Source organism: Nannospalax galili, unplaced genomic scaffold (assembly GCF_000622305.1).
Source record: "Nannospalax galili isolate Female #2095 unplaced genomic scaffold, S.galili_v1.0 scaffold233, whole genome shotgun sequence".
NCBI classification, from domain to species: domain Eukaryota; kingdom Metazoa; phylum Chordata; class Mammalia; order Rodentia; family Spalacidae; genus Nannospalax; species Nannospalax galili.
In genome coordinates, this window is record NW_008333818.1 from 789,804 (window position 1) to 813,789 (window position 23,986).

The 23,986-nt window shown below is 44.3% G+C and overlaps 2 protein-coding genes and 2 long non-coding RNA genes across 8 annotated transcripts; 2 read left to right on the top strand and 2 right to left on the bottom strand.

Annotated features, from left to right (window-relative positions):
- Positions 1-2,596: 2,596 nt before the first annotated feature.
- On the bottom strand, positions 2,597-5,408 carry LOC108490623. The gene is made up of 3 exons (XR_001872340.2): positions 5,290-5,408; positions 3,945-4,017; positions 2,597-3,130 (listed from the first exon to the last, which is right to left on the bottom strand). It is a non-coding gene; the product is annotated as an uncharacterized LOC108490623 (long non-coding RNA).
- Positions 5,409-5,589: 181 nt separating this feature from the next.
- LOC103730395 (glutathione S-transferase kappa 1) lies at positions 5,590-11,256 on the top strand. Of its 3 annotated transcripts, none has more exons than XM_008828615.3 (8): positions 5,590-5,744; positions 6,430-6,511; positions 6,719-6,847; positions 7,172-7,272; positions 7,433-7,468; positions 9,014-9,130; positions 9,414-9,507; positions 9,795-11,256. In XM_008828615.3, the coding sequence occupies exons 1-8, from the start codon at positions 5,673-5,675 to the stop codon at positions 9,842-9,844; spliced, it is 681 nt and encodes a 226-aa protein (XP_008826837.1). In that variant the 5' UTR covers positions 5,590-5,672; the 3' UTR covers positions 9,845-11,256. The 3 variants fall into 3 exon arrangements, with proteins under 3 accessions (XP_008826837.1, XP_029417213.1, XP_017652516.1); XM_029561353.1 differs by having other exon boundaries at positions 10,297-11,256; XM_017797027.2 differs by having other exon boundaries at positions 10,386-11,256.
- A 5,931-nt stretch (positions 11,257-17,187) lies between these two features.
- LOC115069534 lies at positions 17,188-23,948 on the bottom strand. The gene is made up of 3 exons (XR_003848790.1): positions 23,804-23,948; positions 22,298-22,547; positions 17,188-17,701 (listed from the first exon to the last, which is right to left on the bottom strand). It is a non-coding gene; the product is annotated as an uncharacterized LOC115069534 (long non-coding RNA).
- On the top strand, positions 19,233-23,642 carry Tmem139 (transmembrane protein 139). Of its 3 annotated transcripts, XM_029561355.1 has the most exons (4): positions 19,233-21,448; positions 21,813-21,913; positions 22,364-22,625; positions 22,837-23,642. In XM_029561355.1, exons 3-4 carry the CDS (start codon positions 22,381-22,383, stop codon positions 23,234-23,236), a joined length of 645 nt encoding a protein of 214 aa, XP_029417215.1. In that variant the 5' UTR covers positions 19,233-21,448; positions 21,813-21,913; positions 22,364-22,380; the 3' UTR covers positions 23,237-23,642. The 3 variants fall into 3 exon arrangements, with proteins under 3 accessions (XP_029417215.1, XP_008826839.1, XP_017652517.1); XM_008828617.3 differs by having other exon boundaries at positions 19,233-21,913; XM_017797028.2 differs by lacking the exons at positions 19,233-21,448; positions 21,813-21,913 and having other exon boundaries at positions 22,355-22,625.
- Positions 23,949-23,986: the final 38 nt, after the last annotated feature.

Below are 23,986 nucleotides of genomic sequence, written 5' to 3' on the forward strand. Positions count from 1 at the left end.
AAAAGCCTAAACAAGTGATGAAGGTCTAGGTAGGGTTGTTATGATATAACAAGGATGAGACAAATAATATAGAAATAATCTTAAATTTTCTAAGGTCATAGCTTAGTCAACTAGTTTAAGGGTGTCTCATCAAGATTTATTTTAAAATGTTTGGGTTTTGCCGAAGCGTTATCTATATGGCACATGGTAATTAAAAGTACCAGATTGGTGTAACTAACCTTCTTGGATGTTTAACATACATACCTTGAGATCTATACTAATTGGGTCAGAGGGACACAAAGGACACTTTTTGCTCCTTGCCCTCCTAGGTCAATTAGTTCCCAGGGACTATGAGTATCTCGCAAAACGTCCTGTAAATGTGGTGGGTCATCTGACCTCTTGATCAAGGAGGCCAAGGAAACCCCACCAGATGGACTTGAACCAGTGTCCAGTCTATAAAGCCCAGGTCAAACAGGACCTTTTGACTTATCTTCACATAGATGGAACTGGTAAAAGAAAAGCCTGAGGATCCAGGGGCTTCCCCCAAGCCTATGTGATCCCTGAGAAACAGATCCTCAAATGACCTTGAAAGTAATAATAAATTGGTTTATTTGGGCCAACTGTATAGTCTTAAATACCCAAAAGGAAAGTATAACCAAAGATTAAAGTCATCAGCATATTTTGTTAAAAGTTCAAGGGATTACACATCCCAAACATTAGACTTAAATTCTTATAAGATGTTATTTAGACAATTATTTCTCATTGATGATTTGTTCCTAGTAAGCCAATGCCACTTAGCTCTAAGACTTCAATTCTTGGTCTGCAATACTGTAGTGCCCACCTGCAGCTGAGGGAAACAACCCACTATTGTTCTAAAATGATGGCTAAATTTGTTTTCTCTCCCTATCTAGAGGCCACTTAGAGGGAGCTGATTCTAGTCACTCCAACAGTTATCAAAGTGCCTGATAACAAATCCTGAGTTCATCAATCATCAGTCTAGCCTTGGCAGGCAAAAGAAAAATGAGGAGGAACCCGTTAGATGGATGCTTTTGAAAGCCCTCATCAAGAAATTCCAATGGACTTTAATTTAGACATTTTCTGGTTCCCTGCCTAGAAACTGTAATACTAACTACTCTTGCCTTTACTTTTCCTTCACATCTCTTAGGCACCAGTCAAGCACCTTACTTTTTTCCCTATAGTTAAGAGTTATGCAATTTGGGAGTCTTTTAGATAGATCCACTGAAGGGGGTACCCCAATTGCCTCACCCTGCATCCTTGTTCAGCATGGAAGAAGCCAGAGTGGTCTGTGTCCCAATTCCCTATTGGCAATTTGGGTAAGCCACTTCAGAGGGTGGTATGATAAGAATAGGAGATAGAAATTGGCTAGGCAGCTAGGGTAAAAAGACCCCAAAGAAAAGTAGCCAGTTTCTTTCTTGGCTAAAAGTCAAAATGTCCTTGGGCCTTTTAGCAAAGTACTCTGGCCCAAAGGCCAAAAACGTTAAAAGTATTTGGGAGCTCTGATCCCAAAAAGATTTTGAGGTTACCTCTTCACTGGGGGCAATATTACAATATCAATTAGCCCCCTTATTATGCTATAAGTTATCCTGATACTTGCTCCCCTGTTTCATACAATTTCTTCACCAACAAATTACTACCATTGCAAAAATTACTACCAATCAGGTCATGGTCAATTATCAGACCTTGGATTCTCCCGATATAGATGAATTGGCTCTTAAAGCTTGTGATGACACTTCTCCATTATAAAACAATACAGGGAGAGATGTTGGGGGACCCTGCTGCTAAGGTTGCAGTCCACCATGTCTGGATAGCTCTAAGGAACTCGGTGCTGTATGGAGGACTCCCTTTCTCAGCGGGTGCTTCCTGATCTCTGCCTGACCTTATCTGGAAAGTGTCTCCAAGCACAGATGCCTGGCCTTATTTGGAACATGACCTTGGCATAGTTGCCTGCAAAAAACTTCCCTTAGGTGTTTTCTTTATAACAATTAGGCATTGCACTATAGCCAGATGATAGGGTCCCCCTCTGACATGTAAATAAAGCATACTATGAGCACCTATCAGGTGAAGCTTTGGCTACCATCTCCACCCTATATTTTTCCCTGGCCCCCACTGAATAAATGAGCTGTATCACTGAAACTGACTTCTGGAGGCCTTTTCCGTCCATGCTCACTGGCCATCCTGACCCCGTTCGTTGCTTCTGCTCCCTTTGTTCTCAATGGTCGGTGGCCAACGGCCCACGAGGGGAGGGAGAGAACCACGCTCCTGTTGGTCAGCACTGTGTTCATCAAGGTAGCTAGCCAGTGAGCTTCCAAGCATTTTCCTGTGTCCACCTCCCCTCACACAGCAGGAGCATGGAGATTACAGACACATGCTATTGCACCTGGTATTATGTGGGTTCTGGGGATCTGAACTAAGGTCTTCATACTTGCTCAGCAAACACCACACCCACTAAGCCACCACACCCAAGCAGAAATATGTTTTTGTTTTTCCCACTCCATATCACCCACAATGCCCAACCTAATAATAATAATTAATAACAACACAATGTGTGATATGGGGATTCAGGGAAATATTTAATAATTATATTTATTATGTTTAAAATAAATATTAGTCCATATTGATACAAATAAATGATTGAATGAATAATAAATAGGAGTAGGGGACAATTCTTGTTTCAGAAAAAGTCCTATTAGTGAATGTAAAAGAAATGAAGGCAAAGAAAAACAGTATTTCAACACCACAGTCACAATTCCTGAAGGACAATGGATGCTAAATTGGTGGAAATAGTTTCATAAGATAGTTGCATAGCCTTAATGCACCCCTTCAAAAAATTTTATTCAGTGCAGTGGTGATTTTAACATAAGTTCATAAATTCACATTTGTCCCCTGGATGGACTTGATGTTACTTAACCTTCACCTAAAGCATAGGCTGCACTAATTAATTCCTTCCAAAATTATGCAGCATGGACTACAGAAAAGAGGGAATGGTGATCTTACAGCACAGCATGACAGTGGCTTCACCTTGACCACATGATGAAGGCCGCCATCCCTGTGATGCTAATATGTGTTCTTGGTTGATGCAGGGAGGGGATCCATGCCTTTCTTCCTCAGAACTGATCCCTTCTGGTCTAATCTGGAGGAAACATCAGACAAGGCCCAAAGCATGAATAATTTGACACAGTAGCTGATCAATACTGTTTAATAGTATAAGAGTCATGAAACACAAGAAAAGACCAAGAAACTTTCACAGATAGAAGGAATCTAAGGCGACATGACAGCTAACCTATATGGTATGAGCTGAAGTTCTCAGAAGAAGTCACTTCTGTGTTGAGTATCTTGAAGACTGCCTATTAGAACTTAATGATTATGAAGAGTCAGAAGGCTACAGATCTAGGGCCACAATTATCCTAATCCCTTTAATAAAGCCATTTACTACTAACCTTAGTATCTGACCTAAAATCTTTCTGAATATTAGATACAATTTGTGGACTGTGTTACTTAACAGACTATTAGCTTCCACCAATCTTAAAGATAACGATGTTATGAGATAGCATTTGAAACTTTATAGAAGAAATTTCTCCACTTTACTATAATTTGTAAATATGTGGATTAATGATATCAAGATGGGCATTTAACAAATGAGACTTTGGGAGACATTCCAGATCCAAACTATAGTATATCAAGGTGAGGGTACAGATTTGCTCTCTGTACTGAGATACCTTGTGATTCTTCCCCAGGAAAAACAAGTGAGAAGTAGATATTTTATGTGCCTCCCAAGTTAATGGATTTGAAGATTTTATTTTTATTTTATGTGTATGATGTTCTCCCCAGTTTATAAGTGCACCATTTGCATGCATTGCCTGTGGACTACAGAAGAGGGTATCAAAATCCGTGGAACTGCACTTACAGGCAGTTGTTAGCCACCATATGGATGCTGGGAAACTAACCTGGGTCCTCTGCAAGGGCAGTGGTCTTAACTGCTGAGTCATCTCTCCAGCCTGATGCTTCCCAATTGAAGAACTAATAGTGTTTGAAATAATTTTAATTAAAAGAGCTTTAACTATATATATATATATATGGTATATATATACATACATATGCACATATATATTTTGCACTGTAGTAAATGAAATCTTAGTTTAGTATGGCATATTTGCAAATACAAATTCCTCCATTACCCCTATAGCCATTGCTGCAGTGAGACCACTGGCTCCCCAATCAGCCCCTGCCTTTTCACGGTTTCTTAAATTGTTAATATTTCCTCATTTTTTCCTTCTCATTCAATGTTTAACGGTCAGACATACCAGGTGTCTCATCCACAAGATTCCAACTATCTAAGTTGCTCTGTCTTGCTGTGGTTTCTGGAAACTTTCTCTGTGTATATTTATTTCCAGAACACAGGTGGGTTAATTGGACCCATAATGGGTCCCCTCTATCCAAAGTTTCACTTTTCAGAGTTTCACATCCCTGTAGTAAATGTGATCTGAAAATAGCAATCGTAGGATTCCAGAAATAAATAACTCCTAACTTTTTGTACCTCAAGAGAATCATGATGAGTTCTGGTGAGAAGGTTAAGCAGTAGTACTGCCAGAAAACGCAGGCTTAACCACCATAGTCCAGTTGCAGGAAGCCACCACATAAAGGTGGAAGGAGAGAACAGACTCTACATAGCTGTCCTCAGACCTCCACACATGTAACATAGCACGGATACCATAGCATGCACGAACACCTCCTTCCTCCCTCCCTCCCTCTCTCTCTCTCTCTCTCTCTCTCTCCCCTAAACAAACACAGCAGCATGATGCTGTTCTGCACTCTCAGCTGTTACATAAGTCATGCCTTTGCCCGGTGTCCACACTGTATAGCCTCCCAGCTCATTCTCAGTGCTCTTCTCCACTATCAGACCAAGGGCTGGCCCACACGACGCCTGTGCTCAAATAACCCTTATTCCGAACAATAAAGCACTTTTTAGTACAACAGGTTGTGATTTAATTGTTCTCTGATGTGCCTGATTTACAGGTTAAACTTCAGAGAGAGAGAGATCAAAAACATAACATATAATTTAGAGGATTTGGTACTATCTGCAATTCTGGGATCCCCTAAGGGTTTTGGAACAAATAGGATGTGGGGGGGGGATAAAGAACGATTATTATACTATGAAATATGTTTGATTCCTTGTGATAAACTCTGAGAAAAGGAACACAAGAAAATACGTAATTAGAAACTTCGACTGTGCCCCAATCTTAAAAGGTTCATGCAACTGCCAAGAAATATAAGTATGGCTGTGTTTAGTACCGTCCACTGGTTCTTCCAAACTCACACCCTTATGCAGCTCCTAGCCTGAAGAATAAAGTTTCCATCCAGTGACGGTGCGCACATGAAGGACAGCCATCTCAGACCATCCCCTTGCCACACGCCCCCAACAGCAGGGATCCAACTCACAGAGCCCCGTGACCCACAGGCCCCGCCCCTGCCCTGGAGAGCCCAGCTCCCCCTTCCCTGGCAGCTTCCCTGCCCCGCCCTGCTGGACCTCAGGCGGGATCTGTCCCCGAGGCTGCGCACTAGGGCCCCGAGCGGTCCAATCAGCAGTCTGCCTGCTGGAGGTGTGTGCACGCAGCTCCGCCTCCACTGCTCAGACCCGGCTTCCTTTGCCCTCACTCCACACCCTCCTCTGCATCATGGGGCCTGGGCCGCGCACCCTGGAGCTCTTCTACGACGTGCTGTCCCCCTACTCCTGGCTGGGCTTTGAGGTGATGCGGGGAGTCGCGGGGCGGTGGCCTGCAGGGCCAGGGAACAGGAAGCGCGGGTGCAGGGCACAGGGAAAGGCTGCAGAGAGTCCTGCTGCTGCGCTCAGGGTCAGGACAAACAGAGAACATTCCAGGGCCAAGGGTCGCTTTGTACCTTTAAAGGGGTTAGTGTCTGGGGCCCCAAGTACCGCACTGAATTCCTGGCCTAAGTATTTCTAAGCAAAATACAGTCTCTTTCCTCTTAGAAGGACAGGGCAACTTCAGAGAAATGAGGACAAGTTGGGGCAGGGGCTGAGGTGCACAGCAGGATGGAAACCAACAGAGAACATTCCAGGGCCAAGGGTCGCTTTGTACCTTTAAAGGGGTTAGTGTCTGGGGCCCCAAGTACCGCACTGAATTCCTGGCCTAAGTATTTCTAAGCAAAATACAGTCTCTTTCCTCTTAGAAGGACAGGGCAACTTCAGAGAAATGAGGACAAGTTGGGGCAGGGGCTGAGGTGCACAGCAGGATGGAAACCACAACCAGAGCAAAGATTCTGGGAGCGATTTCCAGGAGCCATGAGTTTTGTCCTTTCAAACCAAAGAGTTGAGTGTGCAGTAGTCACCCCAGGTCTGCCCTGAGAGCCGGCAGACAGCTCCCACTGGCTCCATCAGCCACACCTGCTCACTTCCTATTTCTGCACCCACAGGTTCTATGCAGATACCAGCACCTCTGGAACATCCAGCTGCAGCTGCGGCCAGCCTTCTTGGGAGGGATCATTAAAGACAGTGGTAGGGAAGAAGAAACCGTTAGAGTCAGGCAGGGAGGGCTCCTGGGAGGTCGGATTTCTGTGTCCTGGATTTCTGTGTCCTGGGGGGCTGATTACACTGGTATACTGACATCTGCAGCTAGTAATTTACTCTACCTGACACCCCGGAAGGGACTCCAAGCCTAGGACCCTCAGGTCTGTGACCAGCTGTTGAACTCTTCACTGCCAGGAAACAGGCCTCCAGCTTTGGTTCCCCGCAAAGCCCAGTACATGGCAAATGAGATTCCTCTCCTGAAACAGCATTTCCACATCCCCATCCACATGCCCAAGGACTTCTTTGGTGTGCTTCTTAAAAAAGGTGAAGGTCAGGAGCAGCGGGGAAATCTAATGTAGGGCAGAGCACTTGGGACTTTAAGAGCTAGGTAGGAGGGGCTTGCTTGGGAAATTAACAAGTGAAGCTTCTATGCTGGGAAACCCAGCCCCTCATAGCCCAGGAAGCCAAGGGGTGTGTGTGCTGGGGGAGGAGGGGTTGGCATAGAGGAGCGCCGAGCAGGGCAACTTGGTTATGAGAAACTGGGTGAAAGACTGCGAGTGGCTGAGCCTGTCAGAAACAAGGAGGAGCTGGTCCTCCACCAGGACACAAGGAACAGGAGTCCTAGGTCTAACTGCCTCTGCCCCACAGGAAGTGTAAATGCCATGCGCTTCCTCACCACTGTGAGCATGGAGCAACCAGAGATGCTGGAGAAGGTGTCAAGGGAACTCTGGATGCGAGTGTGGTCTCGAGTAAGGACTGGACTTTGGGGGTCATAGGGAGGCTGGGTAGGGGCAAGTTGATGACCTGACCCTTCCCAGGCCAATGTGCAGATGTAAGATCCTGCTCGTCACTACTGCCAAGCCACTGGAACTGCCACTACCTTCCTGCTGAGTGTTCTCTTCTTCTTAGGATGAAGATATTGCTGAGCCCCAGAGCATCCTCGCTGTGAGTGTCTGGACCACACACCCCACATAATTCAGAGAAGCTGAGAACAGTGGGCCTCTCAGAAGGGAGAGAGCCAGAGTTTACACAGGGAAAGGGATTTAGAAAGAAAGAATATCTGTGTTAGATGACAAATTATTATAAAGCTGGAACTAAGAATTCTTCAAAGGATGTCTCATTAGCTGGGGTGTAGCTCAGGTGTAGAGTGCATGCTTCATCTGCCTGAGGCCCTGGGTTCAATCTCCAGCAAAAACACAATAATCTATTATAGTCGACACATGGATAAAATGTGTTTGGTGAAAGAAGTCAGTGGCAGAGAGATGACCAGCGTTGGAACCCTAGGTTGGCAGGGAGGGAATATTCACAAGTCTGGAAAGACTCCAACACAAAGCTAACATATACACATGCAAGATAACCGGCTAGTGGCAGAATTCAGTAGCTGCTCAGTGAGAACTGAAAGGAAAGTGCTCAAAACACTGAAATGCATGTCACAGAGAGAAGGGGCCTTTAAAAGTAAGGCGTTCTTTGCCATCAAGTCAGGAAACGCAAAGCAGTCTCCTCCAGCTTAAGAGGAGAGTTGAGGCATATCCACCTTTAGTACATGACATGGCAAGTCACACCAAAGGAACTATGCAAAGAATGGCCAGTGCATCCTCTAGGGTCAGGATCCAGTTCCTGCAAAGTCTGTATATGCAAAATGTAGCCTGCTTTATATGTGAAACTGAACACATTTTAAACAAGCCACTTGAAACTTTCTGAAGGCATAGTTACTTGTTTCTACACAGCATTACATTCAGTGGCCATAGGCCTTCCCCTCTTGTTGAACGGCTCTCTGATTTAACTATCAGACACAATGGTTCTTAGGAGGTCAGGTTGTATGTAGCTTCTCAACCTGAGCCGTGCATGGACACCACCAGGAGTGCCCGGTGTGACCTGAGAGACTCTTGTCACCTTCTAGGGAATGGCCTTCAAGGTAGGACTTTTAAAAATACCTGAGGAGTTTTGAGATTGAAGAAACATGACTCTAAACTTTAACAAGTATTGCCATCAGAATCCCTTCTCACAGGCTAGAGGTCCAGCAGGAGGCTGCAGCCATGATTTTGTCCCAGCAATCCTCAGGTAGCCCATGAGACTCGGACCTGAGCCCTTGATTCAACACAGACTGAGGTATTTAGGACTTCTGAAGGATAGGAAGAATTCCAGGGATTTGGAACCTAGCCTTGCTACTGACAAACCCTGCACCTCTAAAGTCAGGGATTTAATGACCACTGACTACAGTGTTCTCACTTGTGAAAGGAGAGGTGAGGCTAGCTGCTCTCTAAGGTGCCCTCCAGCACTCTGTTTCTGTGACAGTGACTTATTCATGTCCCCTGCACTTTGCTCATCTCAAGACTTTGGGGGAAGGATAGACAGCCTGATATTTGTGGATAGGCAAAAGCTTTGCCAGAAAATCTTGAGTTAGGAAAGAATAGAGTTTTCTCCTGATCTCTTGTCTCCACAATGCAGACATAACTGCTTCATCTACCTTCTCCCCCACCCCCCTTTCAGGCTGCAGAGAAGGCAGGTTTGTCCGCAGAGCAAGCCCGAAGCTTTCTGGAGAAAATCTCCACAGCACAGGTGAAGAACAAGCTCAAGGAGACCACTGATGCAGCCTGCACATATGGGGTAAGCAGCTCCATGCATATGCCGAAGCCCCAGCCAGAAAGCAGAGAATTAGTGTCACCATAGGTCCTCCCATCATGAGTTCCCCAGGTCTCCTGAACCACCTCTGCAGCTCCCTTCCTCTCCCTGAGCCCAGTAGAGACAGGGAGAAGGTGGATGGTGATTTTAAAAATAATAAATAAATAAATAATAAATAAATAAATAACAAAGTAAGAGTCTCTGTGTAGGTGAGTAGAGAAGGTGCCTGGGGCCAAGAAGCCTTTTACGCTCTGTCACCTTTCTCTAGGCCTTTGGGCTGCCCACCACTGTGGCCCACGTGGATGGTAAAACCTACATGCTGTTTGGCTCTGACCGCATGGAGATGTTAGCTTACCTGCTGGGTAAGTTCAAGTTTCCACTCTTTAAGCTTTTGACACCAGCCCCACCCCTATTATCTCCTGACTAGGAAAAAGCGTTCTTGGTATGTCCAACAAGCAAGCTGTGTACAGTCATAGTGCTGACCAAGGCTGAATGGGTGGGCATTCTTCTCCATAGTGGACAAAAACCCCCTCTAGATCTTGAAGCCAAGCAGGTCTCTTCCTAGAAGGTTCTGGGGCCCTGTGGGACCATCCCCTGCTGCCATCAACCTGAGAACAGTGTGCTGACTTCTGTGATTTTCTCCATCCAGGAGAAAAGTGGATGGGCCCTGTGCCTCCAACCCTGAATACTGGACTTTGAGATTGCCTGAGGAAGTAAAGCATTGGTGTAAATGAGCAGGCACCCGCCTATCCCTTCTCCTTTAAACCATACTTTGTACCTAGCAAGTTTACATATTAAATAACAGCATCTAAATTAATTTAATATAGTTTTACAGAGAAGATAAAAGATGGAAATTTTAGTTTACACCTTGTCCAAAACAATTTTCATATCACTTTTTCTAAGTGGCTTAATATCATAAATATTTTCAGTGGCTATTAATGTCTAATTCTTATTGTGCTAATGGTCAATGGAATTATAAAGAAATCCCACCTTACATAATTCCTGCGTCAAAGAGATGACATATATTGGTTTCTTGTGGAGTCCCTAAATAGTTCCGGCTTCCTTAATAAAGGAAAAGCTTTGTCCTTTTCCCTACATTCCATGTTCCTCAACATTTTCGTGCCTCTCTTGGCCCCCTTTCTAAATTTCAGACTGTCTACACTGCATTAGTCACTCTTCTGTTGCCGTGATAAGATATCATGACCAAAAGCAACTTAGAGGAGTGTATTTTGGTTCATAGTTGCAGAGGTAGATTCATAACGGCATGCCGACGGCCAGCCAGAGCAAGAAGCTAAGCAATCACAGCTTCCCGAGAGATCACACAGGAAGCAGACAGAGCGAGCAGGAAGTGGTGCAGAGCTACAAGCCCTCAAACTCCACCCCGTGTGCCCACCTCATTCATTTCCTCTAGAAAGGCTGCACTTCCTCAAATAGTGCCTCCAACTCGGAACCAAGTGTTCAAAATACATGAACCCATGAGAGACAATTTTTCATTGAAACCACACCATCCACATTTACACACACACACACACACACACATATATGCATTATAGGCTGGGATCCACATAGGAGCAAGAGCATGCAAACAGATTTCTTTCTGAGTTCGGGACCTGCTTTCCAGGTCTGCCAATTTTCCTGAAAATGTCGTGATTTCATTTTATCACTGAATAATATTCCATTTTGTATATGTGCTACATTTTCATTATTTGTTTATCTGTTTATGGGCATCTAAGCTGGTTCCATTTCCTTGCTATCATGAATTTAACAGCAGTGAACATGGATGTGTAAATGTCTCTGTAGTGGGATATGGAATCCTTTGGGTATATGCTGAGGAGTGGACTAGCTGGGTCACGTGGTAACTATTCTTTATTTTTTGAGGAAGCCCTAAACTGATATCCTCAATGGCTGCATTAATCTACACTCCTAACTGCTCTGAATAAGCGTTCCTCTTTTTCCAAATCCTCTCCAACACTTGTTATCAGAGCTCCTGCTGATAGTCGTTCTGACTGGGGTGAGGTGCTATCAGAGTAGTTTTCACTTACATATTCCAGATGTCTAGGAGTGTTGAACACTTTTTAAAATACTCACCATTAAACTTCTTTTGGAAATCATCTGTTCATTTCATGGGCCCATTTGTTGAATGGCAATTTTGTGTACTTTGTAACAGTTGTTTGTAACTTCTGGATATTAGTCCTCTGTCGGAAGTGTAGCTGGTAAAGGTTTTCTGTCATTCTGCAAGGCTGTCTGTTTGCTCTGCTGATAGGTTCTTTTGCTGTGCAGAAACCTTTTTATCCCACATAGTCCGATCTGTTGATTCTTGGGGCTAATTCCTGTGCTCCTGGAGTACTGTTCAGACAGTCCTTTCTTTACTACCCCAATATCTTAAAAGAGTATTCCCTATGTTTTCTTTTAGCAGTTTCAGCATCTTGGGTTTTTTTCTTTGTTTGGGTTTTTGTGTGTGTGCAAGGTGACAAATATGGATCTAGTTTTATTCTTCTGCAAGTAGATACCCAGTTTTTCCAGCATGGTTTGTTGGATAGACTCTTTTTGTCCACTTTCCATGTTTTTACCGTCTTCATCAAAAACTAGGTAGCCGTAACTTTGTAAGTTTATTTTAAAAATTAATTGTGAAAAAATAAATAAAATTTAAAGGGGGCGGGCTGGAGAGATGGCTCAGCAGTTCGAATCCCAGCGCCCACATGGCAGCTAATAACTGTCCATAACTCCAGTCCCAGGGGATCCGACAGCCTCTTCTGTCCTTCACGGGCATTGCACAACATGGGTTCACTTACCTACATGCAGGCAATACACACATACACATAAAATAAAAAATAAATAAAAATTTCTTTAAAATAAGGAAAATTGTGGTGGGGCTGAAGAGATGGCTCAGTGGTTAAGAGCACTGGCTGCTCTTGCAGAGGACCTGGGTTTGGTTCCAGGGATCTGACACCCTTTTCTGACCTCCTGGGGCATTGCATAACATGGGTACACTTATGTACATGCAGGCATAACACCCATACATGTGAAATAAAAATAATAAAATATATTTAAAAATTACTTGTGGCAAACTAAACACCAAAGAGCAGAAGAATGATTTGATAAATGTCGATACATTCAGAAAATAATGAATTACAGTCATCAAAATATTGTGTTTGTGAAGAATTTTTAAGAACATTGAAAATCCTCAGAATATAATATTAAAAAAAGATGAAACTATGTAGTCTGACCTCAATACATCAGCATAAGAATATTTTAGAGAGGGCATTAAGATGTTAATATATTAATTCTGAATAGTACTGCTTAAGGTCAATGGGGAAGGGCCACTCTCCCATCTCTAGGAAAGAAAGAAGCTTTTAGGACCTCAAAGTAAAGGAAGTCTCTTCCTAGAAAACCCCATAGGGTCAACCTCTGCTACCAACAGCCTCGCTTCAGTTAGTTTTCATGTTGCTGTAATAAAATATGCTGACAAAAGCAAGTTAAGGAAGGAAGGGTTTATTTTGGCTCACAGTCTGAGATGCAGTCCAGCATGCTAGGAAGGCAACACAGCAGAGCTTGAATAAGCTGTTCACATTACCTGAATGATCATGCTCAGCTCACTTTCTCCTTGCACACAACCCAGGATCCCATCCCAGGGAATGGGTCCACCCACAGTGGATGAGTCTTCCATCCACAGCTAAATCAAGATAGTCTCCCACAGGCAAGCACAGAGACCCATCTCCCAGCTGATTCTACAGCTCACTGAGCCAATAATTGAAATCAATCATGACAACCCCTGAAAACTGCATGTAAACTTTTTTGATTCTCTCCATCCAAGAGGGAAGTGAATGTGCCTTTTACCACCAGAATTGTCTGTCAAACTAGTGGCATAAACAAGCAGGCCATCTGTTCCTCACCTGCTCCCCCTCCAGATACTGGGACTTGGATTTTTCTATCCAAAAATAGGAGTGGTCCTGGGTCTGTCTCTCCTCCCATCTTCCCCAAGGGATGCCAGATAAAGTATATAGAATTAATACAATAGTTTTGGAAAACAGTATGATAGTTTCCTAAAAACTTGAAGTATGACTAACATATAATCTACCAATCACACTTCTAGACAAGTACACAAAAGTGTTGAAATCAGTATGACTAAGAGATCTGTGAACTCCCTCATTCACTGCAGCATTATTCACAACAGCGAAGATAGGGAACCCACAGAACTGTCCATTAGCAGGTAAATAAATAAAACATGGATGTATGTATAAAGAAATACTACTCAGCCTTAAACTAGAGAAAACTTCCATTTGTGAAATATGGATGTGACTGGAAGACATTATACTCATTCAAATGAGCCAGATGCAGAAAGGCAAGTCAGTACTGCACAATCTCACATGTAGACTCTAAAAGTCAGGCTGGTGTTATGCTGTAATCACGGCAGGATTGTGAGTTTGAGGCATGTCAGGGATATACAGTATGAAACTACCAAAAAAAGAAAGAGGGAAAGAAGGAAAGAAAGAAAAAGAACCGAAAAAGAAATAGGAAGAAGAGACTAAAATGTCAAACGTGCAGTAGATTGTTGGTTACGGCAGGATGGGGCAGAGCTGAAGGGGATGTTGGGAAATTACGAACCAAAGGCTACAGCGTTTATGGTAAGCAGAATGTGATTTTTTTCAAGATCTATTATTTATCATGATGGCCAGAATTAATATACTGTATATTTCTACAGGAATTTATATTAAATATTCTCATTACATAAAAAGATAGGTGATGTTAAACTCACTGTCATCTTTCCACAACGTATACATATATAAAAACCTCATAAATACACAGACATACGTCAAAGATGAAAGTTTTTAAGAAACAAAATCAGGGGAAAATTAATGAATTACCATTCTACAGTGTTTCACAGAACCCCCCCCTCCCCGCCCATCCAACAATACAAGACCAGTTTCAAGTGGTTGCAGCTATGCATTCACATGGCCTCATGAGTGGCCCGATGCTCACTGTCACTGTATTGAAATTCTTCATAATTTTCTGAGGGGAAGGTTGAGGCAGGGGCTCATTTCACATCCCAGCTGGCCTGGAGCTTGAGACCCTCCTGCTTCACCCTGTGACTTCTGGACTAAAGGCATGCACCAGCACTTGTGGCTCTTCGTCATGTTTTAATTCATGCACCTCCATGTTGACTTTGCACTGGACTCCCTCTCCTGGGAGATGGAGGCAGCAAAAAGGAGGAGAGGGCCAGGTGGAAGGAGAGGTGGCAAGTCATAAAGAATGGAAGTTAAGTGCAGAGTGTAGGAAATGGTATGGTGGGGAGGCTAGAAGGTTGAGAGAGAAAGCAGAGCCTGTGATGATAGGAGTTTGGGACCCATTAAACCTTTTCCTTCCAGGAGGAGTTACAGCACTTCCTCACTCTCCAGGTAGTCACAGGCAGAAGCACAGATGGAAGCAGAAAGAGGCGGCCCCTTGCACTGGGTGGACTCCTGCTTCTTCACCCTATGCCCTTGTCCAAGCGTAGGGAGTCCCTTTGATGAATCTGGGGAAAACCAAACCTGTGCCTTGTATCAAATCAACTCTCTTATTTCCTATTTATTTTTGTATTTTTGGATGTTAATGTATTATATAAGACATGGAAATTACATAATGAAAGATTTCAGGACTGTATCCTATGGTCAGCATCCTGCAATGTCATTAATTTTGTAAGATTTATTCATGTTTATGGGGGGGGTATGTGCACATGTGTGTGGGTGCCTAAGGAAGCCAGACGTGTCAGATCACCTGAAAGCGGGGGTTACAGGCAGCTGTGACCTGTGGGTGCTGGGAACCAGACTCTGGTCCTCTAAAACGGTAGCATGAGCTCTTAATTGCTGTGCCATCTCTCCAGTCCTGTTCCTTGTGTGATGGCAATTCAATGATTGATGTCTACTGCCAATAAGAAATTTTTGTTTAAAAATTTACTTATTGAGTCTTATTTTGAAATTAATCACTAACATGAAAGTCCACCTATTTCCAGAATGTTAACCTAATCTCTAAAGAAATCACTGTAACCCTTTTCTCAGTTAAGCCCATGTTCTAGGGTGGGGCTGGCTCCACAGGTGCCAGACTAGAAGACACTTGAAAATAGGGGAGGAAGGGACTAATTGAGGGGAAAAAAAAAATCAAATGATCAGAAGATTTTAAGTTATTAAATCATTACCTGTTCACTAACAACAAATGACAAAGCAATTATTTCCTACCCTATGCTAATGACTGAGATACCCACAAAAGGAATGTGTACAGGCCCTGCCTTCCTCCCTGGCACACTCCCAATCTCCACCCTTCCCAAGACTCAGTCCCTCCTCTGAACGTCAGCAGCACTTTGTACCTTCCTCCCAGCACTTGACACTTTGCACCCAGCCTTACTGGTTACTCCACTTTCCTCTGTGGACTGTAAGGTTCTTGCCAGCCAGAGCTGGCACATATGCCTGATTAGTGTCAGCATAGGAAGTGCAAGATAAAATTGTTGATTCCAAGATTGCTGACACTCCCTTGGGGCACAAGGGAGCAGGTACTTCCACACTGAAGGAGAGCATGAACAGCTGCATTTTCTTCGAAGGGCAATTTGGCCTTACCTACCCCAAACCATGGGTGGGGTGCAAATTTTGGGAAGGGATCTACATATGATCAAATTATGTTGCATGAAATTGACAAAAAGTAAGTAAAATAAAACCACTTTGAAAGTTGGTCGTGATAGTTCATGGCTGAAATTCCAGCACTTGAGAGGCTGAGGCAAGAGGCTCAAGGCAAGGCCAGCAAGGGCTACATAGACACCCTGCCTCCAAAATCTTAATATAAACATGATAGAGGGAGGACTTTATCTCATTTACAAATATGAATAAAGACACCTACAGAAATCCCAAAAGCAATCTAAATAGTTATCAGTTGGAAAGTCATCAAAAAAATAACTAGCTGTTCTTTAAAAAAGAATAAAATCAAAAATTTATGTTTGATACTATAATATATAAACATTTTAAAAGATAGTAAGAAAATAATATATGCCCATACAATTGACTGGGAAGGGACAGGCGGCCACTTTCTGGGTGAGAGTAATGTTTTGCATTTTAATGAGAGCTTGGTTATACAAGTATATGTCTGTCAAAATTCAGGGAATGATGAGGCTGGAGAGATGGTTCAGCAGTTAAGAGCGCCTGCTCTTGCAGAGGAGCCAGGTTTGGTTCCCAGCACCCACATGGCGGCTCAAAACCCTATAACTCCAGTTCCAAGAGATCCATTGATCTTTTCTGGCTTCCTTGGGCATTACATGACACGGGTGCACTTATATACATGCAGGCAAAACACTCCGACACATAAAATTTAAATACATTACTTTTTTTTGTTATAACCTTTAAAAAAATTCAGCAAGACTAGATTTACCAGAAGGGCAGACAGGGGGAATGGATGAGGGTGCTGACAACACAGTGGACAGTGACAGGGATGGCAGAGTATGGAGCCTCTAGTGGGAGAGGAAGGCTGTCTATCTGACGAGTTTGTATTCATGCTCAGATGCCGAGGAGCTCAGAAGGTGGGCGACTGTGTCCAGTGATAGTCATGTATATAGAGATTAGAAATGCACGTGAAAACATTTCAATGTCAATTGCTTTGGAATGAATTCTTCTGTATGAAAAAAAAAACAAAACAAGTATCTTCTTGAAGTCCCTCAAATTAAGGAAAAGAATAAGAACAAATCATTCTGGAAGAACGCAAAGGAAAATAGCTTTAGATACTTAAGTGACAATTGAATTTATTCTTATAATTGTTTTAATAGCTTTTGTATAATCTTCATAGCTATTATGAGATATAAAATGTATTTATCAAATCTGACTGCATGTACACTGTGCACTATAAAAATAATTCTTAAAAAAGTAAAAAAAAAAAAAAAAAAATTCAGCAAATGGGGACTGGAGAGAAGGCTCAGTGATTAAGAACACTTGCTGTTCTGCCAGAGGACCTGAGTTCAATTCCCAGCACCCATATGGTGGCTAATATAACATCCATCCATAACTCCAATTCCAGGGGATATAGCGTCCTCCTCTGGCCTCTACAGGCATTACATTCACATGGTGCACTTACATACATGCAGGCAAAACACTCATACACATAAAATAAAAATAATAAATAAAATAATTGTTTTAATTTAGGGAATGGCCCTCTTAAAATGTGTCTCACGGAAGGCAAATTTTACTTCAAAGGAAAAAATTACTGCAGACAAATACTAAACTCACTTTATGCTGAAGTATTTAGGCAGAAGTGTTGCACTGTCTTCAGATCCCTTTGAAATGTATTGAAAAGGAAGGTGCATTGGAAAACGGCATGGAATAAAGCACTATAATATAATGTTGGTTGTAAAAATATGTGGTGAGTACATGGACATTCATTGTGAAATTATTTTATGTATTTTAATAACTCATAATAAAACAGTATTTACATACTGATAAGGAATAAAATACAAAGTAATTTTGATGGCATGTTCCAAGTGTATCCAAGGAGACTATGGATTTCTGCAGCATGTTCATGGTCTCTGGTTGGGCAAACTGATGACCCCTAGGGAGAGAAACTGACATTAAGTGAAGTCTGGGGGTAGGCTTTCTTTTTACTATAATTCTCTTTATTAAATAATATGTCATACAGATTATTTTAATGAACTGAAACTATGTTTTTATTTTGTAAATATATACACATTGATGTTTTCTCAGATACTGTCATTAGTATTTAATTCATATGCGTGACATCATTCTGCACACGTCACAAAACCCTGAAGACCAAAATCAAAAGTGCTACTTCTCTAGGATAGTTCCCTGTGAGGTCAGCCTGGGGCTCTATAAAATGTAAACAAGTCTTCCTCAATGAAATCAGGTCCCAATGATGAGATGGTTCCCCCTGCTGGCCTCACACAGACATGTCCATTACATTCAAATCTGGCTCTGGCAGCAGTTCACCAAACTGCAGGGGCCAAGTGTGAAAGCGATGATAAACAGAGGCTTATTTTCACAAGTTTATAGGTTAGAAGTTGGCGCTTAGAAAACCTGCCCAAGGTCATGCGGCTAGTGACAGAACAGAGGTTTGAAACCAGGTTTGACAAGCTCCAAAAGTGCTTAATACCCCTGGTGCCTTCTGCTTGCTGGTATCTATGGTACTATGAGCAAGATGCACGGAAGAATGCCACATAGTTGAATTAGGAGTTCTTTATTAATAGCTAGCAGTCAGAGGGGCTACTGCCCAAAAGAACTCTGGGTCCTGAGGAGGAGCAGGGTAGGGTTTACATAAAGCTTAAAACCACAATTATATCATGCCAGGAGCAAATGCAACAACCATAGTTACATCCAGTCATCATAGTTATACCAGACCAGGGGCAGGTCAGTTAACAAAGAGGTTTTCGGTTAACAAAAAGTTTCAATTAGGAAAAAACAAGTTTCTCAGAATGCAGAAACAGAGAAACAGTGGCCTTCATGGAGATGCAGGTCTAGCTGGGAGGGAGGACTGTTATCTGGATATGCTACCTGGCTACTTGTAAGTTTCCCAGTATTGTAGAAACAGTGTCCTCCCTGAAACTACCTACATGAGACGTTCTGCCTGGCTGGCTGCAGTGGAAATGGCTGGGCAAAAATACAGGGTAAAGCAAAAGTCATCTAGAGCAAAATGGAGTTAGTTTTGCCATTTCAATGGGACTTGTTATTTATTTACTTTTATTTATGGGGGAGGTCTTTGTTTCTTTTTATGATACAATGTCTCACTGTGTAACACTGGCTGGCCTTGAACTCACAAAGATCTACCCGCCTCCCTAGTGAGGGAGACACCATGCTCAACCTGACTTTTGTTGTTTTAAAATAGGGTCTCACTATGTAGCACTAACTTGCCTGAAACATGCTATATAGACCAGGCTGGCTTCAAGCTCACAGAGATCTGCCTGCCTCTGCCTCCCAAGTGCTGAAACTACAGGCCTTAAGTCACCATACCCAGATTTATGGATTTTTGTTTATTTGTTTTGTTTATTTGAGATTCCCTGTAGCCCCAGCTATCCTAGAACTCCCTATTTAGACTAGGCAGACCTCAAACTCACAGAGACCCACCTGCATCTGCCTCTCAAGTACTAGGATTAAAGGTGTGTGCCACCACACCTAACTGGCTTTACATTTTTTTTAAGACAAGTTCTCACTGAGTAACCTGGGCTGGTCTGGAACTCAGGAAGTTCCTGCTTTCAGCTCTGGAGTGCTTGGGATTCTAAGCCTGCAAAGCCATGCCTGGCTATGTGTGGAACTCTTTCAACCACCTGTTGACATTCAGCAAACAATGCTGACCCTGGATTTAAACTTTTGTTGTTGTTACTGGGCAACAACCATGATCACATTCTCAAATTTCATTAAAGCTAATGGCAGGGCAGTGAATTCCTGAGTCAGACTGGCTGACTTCACAACACTGTGCACTCATTCCTTCCTGGTGAATGTCACACAATGTTAAGACTAGTTGTTGAGGGTGATATCATGTATTTACCCTTCCATTTTGGAGGATTTATAGCTCTGAGGAAGCAATAAGGTGATTAACAAAGAGGAAATCACTGCTGAATTAACAGGTCAAGGTATACTCACACACTTTCTCTGAACTGGCTGACTGCTCTGGAGAATTAAAGTAATAATGAGACTTACACAACATGCTTCCCCAAGGACCAAATGAGACCCTGTTTGGGCCTAATCAATACTTATATGCAAAGATTGGTGTCTGTGATATGTTAGTTTTCTTGCTCCATTACAAAGTATGTCAAGAAAAATCAACTCAAAGAAGGGAAGGTTTACTTTGGCTCGTGGGTTCGGTTTGAGGAAGGTGGCAAAGCCTGTGGCAGAGGAGGCTGCTCACTTCATGGTAGCCAGGAAACAGAAAAAACGAGAAAGGAAAGGTCTGGAGACAAAATGAACCTTTCAAAGCCACGCCCCAAGAATCTACTTTCTCCAGCAAGGCCCCCACCTCCCCAAATTCACACCTTAACAGAACTCCTTAATTTCTCCAGCACAGTACAGGACTCTTAGCCAACCTCCTTCTGTTCCTGTATTAACTGAGGGCTTAAGTCTTCATTCCAGCCATACTTTCTCCATCTGGGCTGAACAGTGAGGCAAGCGGTGCAATCAAATGAAATATTTTGGTGCAAGCAAAAAAACCACCAGCTACCCTCCCTGCCTCCATCCTTTATACAAGATGCATCTGGAATGGATACAGTCAGCCATGTCCTGGAGGCTGCAGCAATCCGGGAAAGAGGATCACTAGGAAGTCCCACCACTTACCCATACAGATGACTGTCTGTCTGTCTGTCTAATCTATCTATCATCTATCTATCTATCTATCATCTATCTATCAATCAATCTATCATCTATCTATCTATCTATCATCTATCTAATTTGCATTCCACTGTCTGCAGCCTCCTTGGGTTTATTCAGTGTCAGAAGGAACAGAGTCCACTTGTCAGCCTCAAGGACACAGTGCAGGCTCCAGCCACCTCCCAGCACCTCCCTCCTTCCTGTCTTATATATAGCCTGACTCCCAGTTACAGAGGCTGTAGGATCCGCAGAGTGCAGAGGGGCCCTTTACAAGGGGGGTTTCTGATCAAAGCATCAACTCTACCTTCTCAAGCAGCAGCTACACTGTGTCAGGTATCACTTTTAGAGATTCGAAGATCATTGAAACTAATCACTTCCCTTGAGAAACTCACAATATAAGAAAAGTAAGGACGTAAGCAGAGGAGGGATGGTGTGGTCGCACAGTGCAGACTGAATTCAAAGCATGCCTCACCTTCATGGTGGATTTGGAAGAACCCAGTTAATGCCAAGAAGGAAACACACATCTCTGAAACAAGGACTCCACAGACAGAAGTACAGACAGAACAGGCCACTCCATATCTCTACCATGGCTCGCTGTGTGCCCAGCAGTGGAAACTGTCTCTGCTCCACTCAATTGAGACAGGTACAAAACAAATCACCCAAACAGAAGGTACATTGTACTCAGCATTCTGATTAGCACCTAGCTGTCTAGGGCAGAGAAGGGGAAAGATTAATTCTAATTTGGGTCCTAAGTACAAAGACCATTGGGAATGGGAGGGGAGAGGTCTCTCCTAAGGGATCTGTGGTTGGGCAAAGTGGAAATTAAGGCGGGGCTGGGGCTGCAGATCCGTCTTGGGAGAAAGGGGGAGGAGAAAGACTAGACAGAGGAGGGATTGGGGCAAGAGAGAGGGTGGGGCCAGTGGGCTCCTCCTTCTGCCCCTGCACTCTCGCTAGTCGACCTGTTTTCTACTGTCCTGAGAAACAGGTGAGCCACAGTTCCTGGGGCCGCTGCCAGGGGCAGGGCACAGGCCATGGGAGTGGGGCTGGCATGGGCAAAGGGGATCTGTGACCTCTTGCTACAGAGAGGTCAGGGATCTAGCAGGGCTGGTTGCCTGGTGTAAAGTACCTTGGGATTGACTTTGCTCTTTTTCGGAGAAATGAAAAGGTGTCTGTCCCCCTCCCCACTGGCCTCCCAGCCTCTGTGCTGATTCCTGGGAGGAAACTTGAACTCTGAGTTCAGTGGCTTGGGGGAAGAGGTTTGGGTCTAGCAGATATGGGTACAGAAGAGAACAGGGGTCATCAGGGCCTCTAGGGCTTGCCCTAGGACTTTCTAAGACTTTCTCACTTAGTTGGTGTCCCTGTGGCCTTGCTGAGGCTGTGTGCACATTCTCCTCAGACCAGAGCATGGGCTGACTCTTCTATAGTGGAGAGCAGAAGACTGGCCTGACTGGTAAGTGATGCTCCTTCCTCCTCTCTCCAGCAGGGTCACACTAAGGGTCTCTGGCTGGTGAGGAAAAGGGTGGAGGTCTGACCAGGGCTGTAATAGGCAAAGGGCTGGGCTTGACCCATCACCTGGATTCCAGAGATGCCTGTGTGCACTGAGGCCACAGGCGGGATGACTGGCCCTGGATCCTGCTTGGTGTATTGGGAGGCTGGAGGGGAGACTGAAGGAAGAAAGAGCAAGGATGGGAGGCAGAGCCATCAGGGCTAAGAGTCACAACTGGACTAGTTTCTATACCAATAACCTAGAGAGAATGGTGGAGCTGCCAGAGGCCCTGCAGATCATTTCAGACTGATAACCCGGAACTGAAACAGTAGCGTGGAATATGCTCACTTTGGTGTGTTGCTCTGCTGTGATGCCAACTGCTCCTTAACACATAGCTGGTGTGTCTTTCTGCAGGTGCCCTGGGAGGGGCCATGGTGCCAGGGCAGTTGTGGGGGAAACTGAAGCAGCCATTTCTCTTCCTGAGCAGCGCCTCCCTCCTCCTGGGGCTGGCTCTGCTGGTCATACAGCCCAATGTTGCTCCTGTTGCTTATTTCTTCCTCTGCGTGGCTGGCTTCTTCTTTCTCGCCTGCCTCCTGGCCTGTGTTGTGGAACAGAGTCTCCGATCAATGCAGAGATCCACACAGACTGAGAATCCAGGGACCTCAGGCAATGCAAGGTGAGTTAAAAGGAAAGACAGCCACCTTAGGCCCTTGTTTCCTCTATGCCTTCAGTTTCTTAAATGTAGACTCTGCTTTCCTTTGTCACTGGTATCAGTAAGAGTAAGCCAGTTGGGGACAGCAGAAGGGTCTTTTGCAGGAGTGGAACAGAAAGGGGGAAAGGGGGCTGCTTTCAGGAAGCCACGAATGACCTTATTTCTCCTCCCACAGGGACAATGAAGCTTTTGAGGTACCAACCTATGAACAGGCCGTGGTGGTGATGGACTCACAATCACAGCACCATATCCAAGAACTGGAGCAACCACCTCCTTACAGCAGTATTGTAATAGCCCCAGAAGCTGAGGCGGGACAGCCTAGCCAACCAGAAATGGCCGGGACAGGCAGACTGGAAAGGCGAGTGGGCTCAGAGGGGACTATGAGCCAGAGAGGAAACCCCGGAAGAGCTCTTCGACTTCGGGGTCCACGGGTTGTGGCCACTGCTCCTGACCTGCAAAGCTTGAGGGTGGTACCCAAATTGGAGCCTACTACACCACCCCCTGCCTATGAAGTCTGTTTTCCTCTCCCTGATGATGACAGTGTTTTCTATGAAGACAATTGGGCACCCCCCTGATTGATTCTCAGGACCTGTCATCTCTCCACATCAGACCTACTCATTTGCCCAGCATTTCCCAGTGCCTACCGATCAGAAACTGGTTTTGCCTGGGCATCACAAATGGGGCCTTGAAACCAGCAAAGTGTCAGGCTGTGACAAGCCCTTCCCAGTGGAGATGTAGGTGGCCACAACCTGATGTTTCTGGCAACATTCCAGAACCGACCTAAGGACCAGCACTTCCAGACTTAGGCTGAAGGCGAGAGAGAGAAATGACCCAGAGAAACTAGAGAAGTCATCTCTGAGTGACACACCTGTGTCACATCTATTCAGATGCCCTGCCTCCCTTGGATTCCTCCTGAAACATGAGAGTCAGGGGAGCTGGATAACTTGCACAAGGACAGACTGCTAGTAAAAACATAAAAATAACCTGAATCAAATCCTGATTGCAAAGCCTACTGTTTTCAATATAGCCCAGACCATCCACACTTCTTTCAGTCCTTGTCTTGGGACAACTGGTAGGTGAGAGATGGAAGACTAAGCAGACAGAATAGGAGGCCAGCTGTGCCTATAGACGGAGATGCTTACCACCGTGAGCATGCCCAACCCCCGAGAGGGGCGCCGCCTAGAGCCTTCCATGGTCCCCGCACCCTGGCCCTGCAAGCTCAGTCCCAACAAAGAGAGAAGGGAAGCCCGACCCCTTCGGTCTGCGGGCAGTCATTCTTGAAGGAGGGGCGGGAGGAACCAGGGGAGGTGGCTGCGGTTTCCGCG